Source organism: Pelophylax lessonae, assembly GCF_965119305.1.
Source record: "Pelophylax lessonae genome assembly, chromosome: 7".
NCBI classification, from domain to species: Eukaryota; Metazoa; Chordata; class Amphibia; order Anura; family Ranidae; genus Pelophylax; species Pelophylax lessonae.
Genome location: NC_138774.1, coordinates 282,579,454 through 282,589,041, shown reverse-complemented (window position 1 = coordinate 282,589,041; position 9,588 = coordinate 282,579,454). Strand labels below are relative to the sequence as shown.

The 9,588-nt window shown below is 50.9% G+C and overlaps 1 protein-coding gene across 1 annotated transcript; it reads left to right on the top strand.

The window, feature by feature from the left end:
- Positions 1–257: 257 nt before the first annotated feature.
- PIN4 (peptidylprolyl cis/trans isomerase, NIMA-interacting 4) lies at positions 258–5,333 on the top strand. Its single transcript, XM_082264713.1, has 4 exons — positions 258–316; positions 2,069–2,148; positions 4,664–4,783; positions 4,968–5,333. Exons 1-4 carry the CDS (start codon positions 280–282, stop codon positions 5,124–5,126), a joined length of 396 nt encoding a protein of 131 aa, XP_082120839.1. The 5' UTR covers positions 258–279; the 3' UTR covers positions 5,127–5,333.
- The last annotated feature ends 4,255 nt before the right edge of the window (positions 5,334–9,588 follow it).

Genomic DNA, 9,588 nt, shown 5'->3' with positions numbered 1-9,588 from the left:
TGCTGGTATGAAAAGGGTTAATGGAAGGAGATGATAAAGGAAGGGGTTAATAGAAGATAATGGCAGAGAAGGTGCTGGTAAGGAAGAGGTTAATGGAACGTCCTGGCTGGGGGAGGAGCCGCTGGAGGCGGAGGTGTGGGCGGGGCTGTGTGATGATTTGTACAACGGCTGTAATGTTATTCGGCTCCTCCCAATCACAGTCCGGTCACGTGATGACTATGTCGTTTGTCACTTCCGGCTGCTCTCATCTCACTTCCGGCTCCGGTGTCTCCAGGTGTCATGCCGCCGAAAGGGAAAGGAGGGAAGGGAGGGAAAGGTGAGTCCGGGGAGGAGATCATCACCGCAACCAGGAGTGTCATAGAGATCCATAACCATACATCTTACCGCACATTTACATCCATCCATTATTGTTTGTGTACAGTCCCCTCCCCCCATACCCCTCCAGTGACCCCCCCCTGACCTCCTATATCCGTCCAGTGCCCCCCCCCCCTATATCCCTCCAATGACCCCCCCTATATCCCTTTATTAAGCCTCCAGTGACCCCCCCCCCCCATATCCCTCCAGTGACCCCCCCCCATATCCCTCCAGTGACCCCCCCCCCCATATCCCTCCAGTGACCCCCCTAACCCAATAATACCCCTCCAGTGACCCCCCCCTGACCTCCTATATCCGTCCAGTGCCCCCCCCCCCTATATCCCTCCAATGACCCCCCCTATATCCCTTTATTAAGCCTCCAGTGACCCCCCCCCCCATATCCCTCCAGTGACCCCCCCCCATATCCCTCCAGTGACCCCCCCCCACATATCCCTCCAGTGACCCCCCTAACCCAATAATACCCCTCCAGTGACCCCCCCCCTGACCTCCTATATCCGTCCAGTGCCCCCCCCCTATATCCCTCCAATGACCCCCCCTATATCCCTTTATTAAGCCTCCAGTGACCCCCCCCCCCATATCCCTCCAGTGACCCCCCCCCCATATCCCCCCAGTGACCCCCCCCCATATTCCTCCAGTGACCCCCCCCATATCCCTCCAGTGACCCCCCCCCCCCATATCCCTCCAGTGACCCCCCCCATATCCCTCCAGTGACCCCCCCCCATATCCCTCCAGTGACCCCCCCCATATCCCTCCAGTGACCCCCCCCCCCCCCATATCCCAACAGTGATCCCCCCCCCATATCCCTCCAGTGACCCCGCCCCCATATCCCTCCAGTGACCCCCCTAACCCAATAATACCCCTCCAGTGACCCCCCCCTGACCTCCTATATCCGTCCAGTGCCCCCCCCCCTATATCCCTCCAATGACCCCCCCTATATCCCTTTATTAAGCCTCCAGTGACCCCCCCCCCATATCCCTCCAGTGACCCCCCCCCCATATCCCTCCAGTGACCCCCCCCCCCATATCCCAACAGTGATCCCCCCCCCCCATATCCCTCCAGTGACCCCCCCCCCATATCCCTCCAGTGACCCCCTAACCCCCCTATATATATCTCCAGCAACCCACCCCTTATACCCCTCCCTTGTATCTCTTCAGTGACCCCCTAACCCACCCCTATACCACTCTAGTGACCCCCCTACCCCCCATATCCATCCAGTGACCCCATATCCCTTACGTAACCCCCCATATCCCTCCAATAGTGTTATGCTATATCCCTTCAGTGACCCCCCACACCCTCCAATGACCCTCTAACCCCCTCCCATATCCCTCCAGTGACCACCCATATACCTCTAATAATGCCCCATACCCCTCCAGTGACCCCCCCCATATCCCTCCTGTGATACCTCCAACCCTCCAGTGACCCCCTCATATACCTTCAGTGACCCCCTAACCCCCCCATATCCCTCCAGTGACCCCTTACCCCTGATATCCTTCTAGTGTTCCCTCTACCCCTCCAGTGACTCCCATACCCCCCTCATATCCCTCAGTACCATCACATACATATAGTTGGGGACTCTGGCTGCAGATATTTGGTTTGTATGCGGCCATAGAGTGCCGCTGTGTGCCGAGTATTTCCTTCAATATACTGTCAGGATAAACCCTCTGTTCTATCTAAATAAAGTTTCTCTTACCAGGTGGGGGCGGAGGAGGAGCTGCTGGAGGCGAAGCTGCAGACAAGAAGACTGCGACTCCGAAAGGTGGAACCGCTGTGAAGGTGAAATGTCCTCATAATGGAGACCGTGTGATATGTGGGCGTCCCACCTGTAGTGGCCAACACTGGGGGGGGCGGGGGGGGAGCTATCACTTCCATTATCAGGATGAAGATGGGGGATCGGAAGGTCCCATGTGCACAGGTGACCCTGTCCTTGGACTGGTCTCCTCCCCTCTGCCTATTGCTTGGACCCCTCCAGAATAATCTGAATAGTCTGCGGCGGACAAATCTGACCCTGACACTTTTTTGGGGACCAGTGACACTAATACCAGGATCAGTGCTAAAAAAAAGTGCACTGTCACTGTACTAATGAAACTGGCAGGGAAGGGGATAACATCAGGGGAAATCAAAGGGTTAAATATATTCCTAGGGAGTTCTTACTAACTGTGGGGGATGTGCTATGACTGGGGGAAAACAGAGATCCGTGTTCCTGCTTAGCAGAATCACAGGATCTCCATCTTCCCCTTTCAGAGAACGGCGCCTTAGGCAGATCGCTGTTCTGCCTCTCCCGGGAACAATCGCCAGGTGCCGGAGAACATTGGGTCTGCCGGACCCACTGATTGGCTCCCACTGGGTCCAGTCACAGCGGAAGCAGTTGGCCGGCAGCGCGCATACGCACCCTTCAATGACCCTCTACCACCCTCCCCCCATACATCTTCAGTGATCACTTATTACGCTCCCCTCCCCCCATGCCTCTTCTGTAATCACCCCTACCATCATCTCCCCCCTTCCCCCATACGTCTTCAGTGATCCCCCTAACCACAGCCCCCCCCCCCACCCCTCATATCTCTTCATGACCTCCTGCCACCTCCCCCCCCCCCCCCACACCTATACATCTCTATTGTCCCTCTACCACCTTCTCCCCCCCCCCCCCACCTCTTATCTCTCCAGTGCTCCAGTGACCTCCTAACACCTTCTACCCACCATACCTCATGAAACCCCCCCCCACCACCCAGCCCCCCCAAGATACATCTGCAGTGACTCTCGAACCCTCTTCTCCCCCCCCCCCCCCAACAGACCTACCACCCCCCCCCATATGTGTTCAGTGACCACCTACCATACTCCCCCCCCCCCCCCCCCCAATGCCCCTTCTGTACCCCCTACCATCTACTCCCCCCCCCCCCCTCCTTTTCCCATACCTCTTAAGTGACCCTCTAACCACAGTCCCCCCATACCTCATCATTGACCTCCTACTACCTCCCCCCAATACATCTTCACTGGCCGGCCCTCTACCAACCTACGCCCCCCCCCCCCCCCCAGTATATCTTTAGGGACTCTCCACTCCGCTCCCCCATACATTCTCATTGACCCCTCACCAACCTTACCCCCCCCACCCCCCATACCTCTGCAGTGACCTCCTACCACCTTTAACCCTCCCCCACTCACCCCCCCCCCGATAGATCTTCAGTGACTCTCTACCCCCCCCCCCCCCCAAAATACCTCTTCATTGACCCATTACCACCTTCCATCCCCCACACCTCTTCAGTGACCCTCTACCACCTCCCCCCCCCCCAATACATCTTTAGTGAGTTTCTATCACTCCACCCCCATACCTTTTCAGTGGCCCCTTGGCACCCTACCCCCCTCCCCATACCTCTTCAGTGACCCTCTATCACCCTACCCCTCCACCGTACCTCTTCGTTGACCTCTTACTACCCAACATACCTCTTCAGTGACCCTCTAACATCCCCCCCCCCCCACTTACATCTTCAGTGACTCTCTACCACCCCCATACCTTTTCAGCAACCACTTACTACCTTCCCTCCAATATATCTTCAGTGACCCTCTATCACCTTCTTCTCCCCACCCCCAAACGTCTTTAGTGACCTCCTTCTACCTTCTACCCCAAATACCTTATCAGTGATTCGTCACCACCCTCCCCCATACATCTTTAGTGACCCTCTACCAACACCCCCCCCCCCCTTCCCCACATAGATTTTCAGTGACTCTCCATTCTGGGGCCTTGACACCCGCGCTGCTCCGTCATTCATACTCATGGAGCCCGCAAATCCAGACGGAAGACCGGGGGAAATAGAAGCCCTGTCAGTGGTGACCGTGCGCATTATGCCGTTGCCTTGCAGGAGATTTTTTTTTTTAAATGCCCTACCGCTTTCAGTGACCCTCTAGCGCCCCCCCCATACCTCTTCATTGACTTTTACCACCCCCATACCTCTTCATTGACTTTTACCACCCCCATACCTCTTCATTGACTTTTACCACCCCCATACCTCTTCATTGACTTTTACCACCCCCATACCTCTTCATTGACTTTTACCACCCCCATACCTCTTCATTGACTTTTACCACCCCCATACCTCTTCATTGACTTTTACCACCCCCATACCTCTTCATTGACTTTTACCACCCCCATACCTCTTCATTGACTTTTACCACCCCCATACCTCTTCATTGACTTTTACCACCCCCATACCTCTTCATTGACTTTTACCACCCCAGCCTCCACCAGAATACCCGCTGCCAAAGGGATTCCTATCACCCATGACTTTTATTCTTCCAGGTTAGACACATCCTGTGTGAAAAGCATGGGAAAGTCATGGAAGCCATGGAGAAGCTCAAATCTGGAGTGAGATTCAGTGAAGTGGCCACGCAATACAGTGAGGACAAGGCCAGGCAAGGGGTAAGTCAAGGCTTGAGGATGTAAACTAATATTGAAGTGAACCTGTCATTTACTGTATATGTGCCACATAGTGAACTGAGAAGCGAAAGTTCCAAAATTTTATCTTTTGTCTTCCTTACTTTTATCTAACGCTCTGACATCTTACAGGTAGCTAACGATTCATTGTTTCTGATGCCTCTTCCAGGGGGACTTGGGCTGGATGACCAGAGGATCGATGGTGGGACCTTTCCAGGAGGCGGCCTTTGCTCTGCCTGTGAGCACCATGGACAAACCCGTCTACACCGATCCCCCCGTGAAGACTAAATTTGGCTATCATATCATTCTGGTGGAAGGAAGGAAATGAGAGCCGACGTCATCGATAAGAGATGAGGGATTACTACAATCTTCGTTATATACAGCTACTTCCAGACAGACGGAATGGACAATTTTTGTGCTCTTTTTTTACTTAATTTCCTAAAACCTAGAGCTGAACTCCGGGATAAGGGAATATCATCTAAATCCATTCATCATGTGTATTCGTCTTGAATCTCGGTGTGATTTGTGTATTCCTTCCAGACCATCCAGTGTAAGACTTCCTTCCTGTAATAAAGACCGCTCACTGCTGCCCTCTCTCCTTGTGCAGGGTGACTGGTCTCGTCTCTACCCCCTCCTGTAGTTTCCTGTAGAGGGTGGGGCCTGCTGTTCCCCTCCCACAGCTCTGCTCTCTCTCTTTGTGCAGGGTGACTGGTCTCAGCTCCACCCCTTCTCTATTTTCCTGTAGAGGGTGGAGCCTGCTGGTCCATCCCACAGCTCTGCGCTCTCTCCTTGTGCAGGGTGACTGGTCTCAGCTCCACCCCCTCCTGTAGTATCCTGTAGAGCAGGGATATGCAAACTCTGGCCCTCCAGATGTTGCAGAACTACAAGTCCCATGAGGCATAGCAAGACTCTGACAGCCACAAGCATGACACCCAGAGGCAGGCATGATGGGACTTGTAGTTTTGCAACAGCTGCAGGGCCACAGTTTGCATATCCCTGCTGTAGAGGATGGAGCCTGCTGGGCCCCTCCCACAGTTCTGCTCTCTCTCCTTGTGCAGGATGACTGGTCTTGGCTCCACCCCCTTCTATTGTTTCCTGTAGAAGTTGGAGCCTGCTGGCCCCTCCCACAGTTCTGCTCTCTCTTCTTGTGCAGGATGACTGGTCTTGGCTCCACCCCCTTCTCTCCTTTCCTGTAGAAGGTGGAGCCTGCTGGTCCATCCCACAGCTCTGCTCTCTCTCCTTGTGCAGGGTGACTAGTCTTGGCTCCACCTCCTCCTGTAGTTTCCTGTAGAGGGTGGATCCTGCTGGGCCCCTCCCACAGGTCTGCTCTCTTTCCTTGCAAAGGGTGATTGGTCTTGGCTCTAGCCCCTCCTGTAGTTTTCTGTAGAGGATGGATCCTGCTGGGCCCCTTCCACAGCTTTGCGCTCTCTCCTTGCGAAGGGTGACTAGCCTTGGCTCCACCCCCTCCTGTAGAGTTTGGAGCCTGCTGGGCCCCTCCCACAGCCCTGCTCTCTCTCTCGTTGGGCAGGGTGACTAGTCTTGGCTCCGGCCCCTCCTGTAGTTTCCTGTCGAGGGTGGAGCCTGCTGGGCCCCTCCCATAGCTCTGCTCTCTTTCCTTGTGAAGGATGACTGGTCTTGTCTCCGCCCCTCCTGTTTTCTGTAGGCAACCTGTAGTGGGTGGAGCCTGCTGGGTCCCTCCTACAGCTCTGCTCTCTACACAGGCTATGTACAGCACAGTGATGATGTCACGGCTACTTTTACAAAGTAGAATCTGGGCTTGTAAAGGCATTTAATGCACATAGAGTGGATTTATATCCTTTGTGGCTATTAAAGAATATATTTAAATGAGAACATTTGTGTCTAGAGTTCATCTTTAACCACTTGACAACCAGCAACTCATGCGTGTGGGCCTTAAATGTGGTGGTAGGCAGCGACATACAGGTACAAAAATAAACAAAGTATGGAGTCCCTCTAGAAGGGGAAATCCAACAGAAAAGTTGCAATAGTGGACTTGTGTCTTTTTTTTTTTTTTCAACCAGACTATGTAACTATTTAGTAATTTAATATTGCCTATCCGTATATTAGAAGGATACAAAGTCAGCCAGCAATTCTTCTAGGCAGTGCCTGACGTGGAAAGTATTTTATCTTTATCGCCTTTCTTGTGTTCCTTTCTTGGTGGTAGTTTTGAATTCTTTTCTTTTTCGGATAATGAAATGTCTGCATTGGGGAAAGTCTGGCCTTTATTGGAGTATAGTACGAGTGTTTACAAAGTAATGGCGACTCCAAATAGTTGTCAGCACTTGGTGCTTCTCATGACGCAATGCTTCAGGCAGAGGTCCAAGGAGACTGGCATATGTCTGGGTGCGGGAAACGTTCAACAGAGATGGAGAAAAAAAAATGAGAGAGGAGGAGAGATAAAGAGAGAGAGAAGAAGAAAGACGGAACGAGAAAGGGAGAGATATTCCTACTCACCCCCCCCCCCCCAATCTCCACCCCTTCACAACCACTCTACATAATCTCCTCAATCGCTTTGGCAATGCTAAAATGTATCAGTCCTACCAGAGAAGCTTATTTGAATTTTGGGGGGAGAGAAGACAAAGAGGGAGAGAGGGAGGGGGGGGAGAGGGACATAGAGAGCGAAGATGAGGAGAGAGGTAGAGAAAGTGGGAGAAGAAAAGAGAGGAGAGAGAGGGAAAAAAGAGGGAGAGAGAGGAGGAGAGAGGAAAAAAAGAGGGCACGAGAAAGAGACGGGTAGAGGAGAGAGAAAGAAGAGAGAGAAGAAAGTAAGTAGAAGAGAGAGAGAGGAGATAGAGTGCCATGAAAGTGGAAAGAGAAGGGATAAAGGAGAGAGAAGAGGAAAGGATGAGATGAGAGAGGAGGGAGAAAATGAGGTGAGGAAGAGGGAAGAGAGAGAAAGAGGAGAGGAAAATAAGAAAGGAAAGGAGAGAGAGGGAGATGAAAGGGGAGAGGAGAGATAAAAGAGAGGAGAGAGAGAGAAAGAAGAGAAGATAGAGAGAAGAAGGTTAGGAGAAGATAGGAGGTGAAGAGAAGATAGAGAGAGATAAAAGAGAGCGAGAGAGAGAAAGGGGAGAGGAGAGAGAGAAAGAGAAGAGGAGTAGAAGAAAGAAGGGGGGGGAGATGATAGAGAAAGGAGAGCGGAAAGAGAGATGAGAGGAAACAGGGAGAGGAGAGATAAAGGAGAAAAGAGGAGATGAGAAAGGGAGAGGAGAGATAGAGGGGAGGTGAGTAAAAGAGAGAAAGGAGAGTGAGAAAGGGGGAGGAGAGAGGAAGATGAAAGGGGGGAGAGGAAAGATAAAGGAGAGAGAGAGAGAGAAAGGGGAAAAGAGGAGATGAGAAAGGGAGAGGAGAGATAGAGGGGAGGTGAGTAAAAGAGAGAGGGAGAGGAGAGAGAAAGGGGGAGGAGAGAGGGAGATAAAAGGAGGGAGAAAGGAGAGTGAGAGAGAGAAAGGAGAAAAGAGAGGGGAGAGAGAAGGAGGCGAGGAGAAGATGGAGAGAGAGAATAGAGGGAGAAGAGAGGACGGAAAGGAGAAAAAGAGAGGGAGTTGAAAGGGGGAAGAAGAGAGATAAAGGAGAGAGAAGAGGAGAGCGAGAGAAGGGGGTGAGGAGAAGAGAGAGATATAACTGGGAGGGAGAGAGAGAAAGGGGGGAGGAGAAAGAGAAAAGGAGAAAAATAAAAGAGAGGAGAGGTAAAGAAGAAAGGAGGGGAAAGAAGAGAAGAGAGAGTGAGAGATAATGAAGAGAGTAGAGGAGAGCAAAAGGGGAAAAGAATGGAAAGAGGAGAGGAGGGGGGATGAAGAAAGAAACTTTTATATTTTTAATATTTTTCAAGCATAGAGGCAAAAATCTTCTTTCAGATTTGTCCTTAATAAACTTCATACATAATCTAGACCAAGCTATGAAAACAATAAGGAGATTCCATCATTATGCCACTTTCTCTTCATTTTCAAGTCCATTCACATAACACATGGGACATTAAAGTAGTAAACATGCACTGGATACCATTTGGTTGTTTTATAAGCAACTGTCTTTTTTCTTTTTAAAATAATAGTTTTAGTTTCATTTAAGTACTACTGATCTTCCAAAACCTCTTCGCAGCCACTTCCTGACTACATGTACTCCAGCGAAAGCTGCATGGCATTTTTCAGGGTGTTGGGTATTCTGATGATGACAAGCCAAAAGTTTGACACCTTACCATCTCTCCTATATGATCTTGTTGGACACCCCATTCCAAAATCATGGACATTAATGTGGAGTTACACCCTTCTTGGTTACAGCATCTTTCACATTTCTAGGAAGGTTTTCTACAAGATTTTGGAGTGTGAATTATTCTTTTTTTTGTGAGATCAGGTACTGATGAAGAATGTGGCCCACCATTAGAGTTCCAATTCGTCCCAAAAGTGTTCAGTAGGGTTAAGGTCAGGTACTGATATTGGATAAGAAGACCTGTTTCCAAAGGTTTTCAGTAGGGTTGAAGTCAGGTACTGATGTTGGATTAGATTAGAAGACCCAATCCCAAAGGTGTTTAGTAGAGTTGAGGTAGATATTGATATTGGATATGAAGACCTGATCCCAAAGGTGTTCAGTAGAGTTGAGGTAGATATATGATGTTGGATTAGAAGACCTGATCCCAAAGGTGTTCTGTAGGGTTAAGGTCATGTAATGATACTGGATGAGAAGACCTGTTCCCGAAGGTTTTCAGTAGGGTTGAGGTCAGGTACTGATGTTGGATAAGAAGACCTGATCCTAAAGGTGTTTAGTAGAGTCGATAT

Bases quoted from the DNA above. Each gene is read 5' to 3' on its own strand.
- PIN4 (XM_082264713.1), top strand. From the start codon at position 280: ATGCCGCCGAAAGGGAAAGGAGGGAAGGGAGGGAAAG. The intron at 2,149-4,663 runs GTGAAATGTCCT...TTATTCTTCCAG, and splicing joins AAGGTGGAACCGCTGTGAAG to GTTAGACACATCCTGTGTGA. The intron at 4,784-4,967 runs GTAAGTCAAGGC...TGCCTCTTCCAG, and splicing joins AGGACAAGGCCAGGCAAGGG to GGGGACTTGGGCTGGATGAC.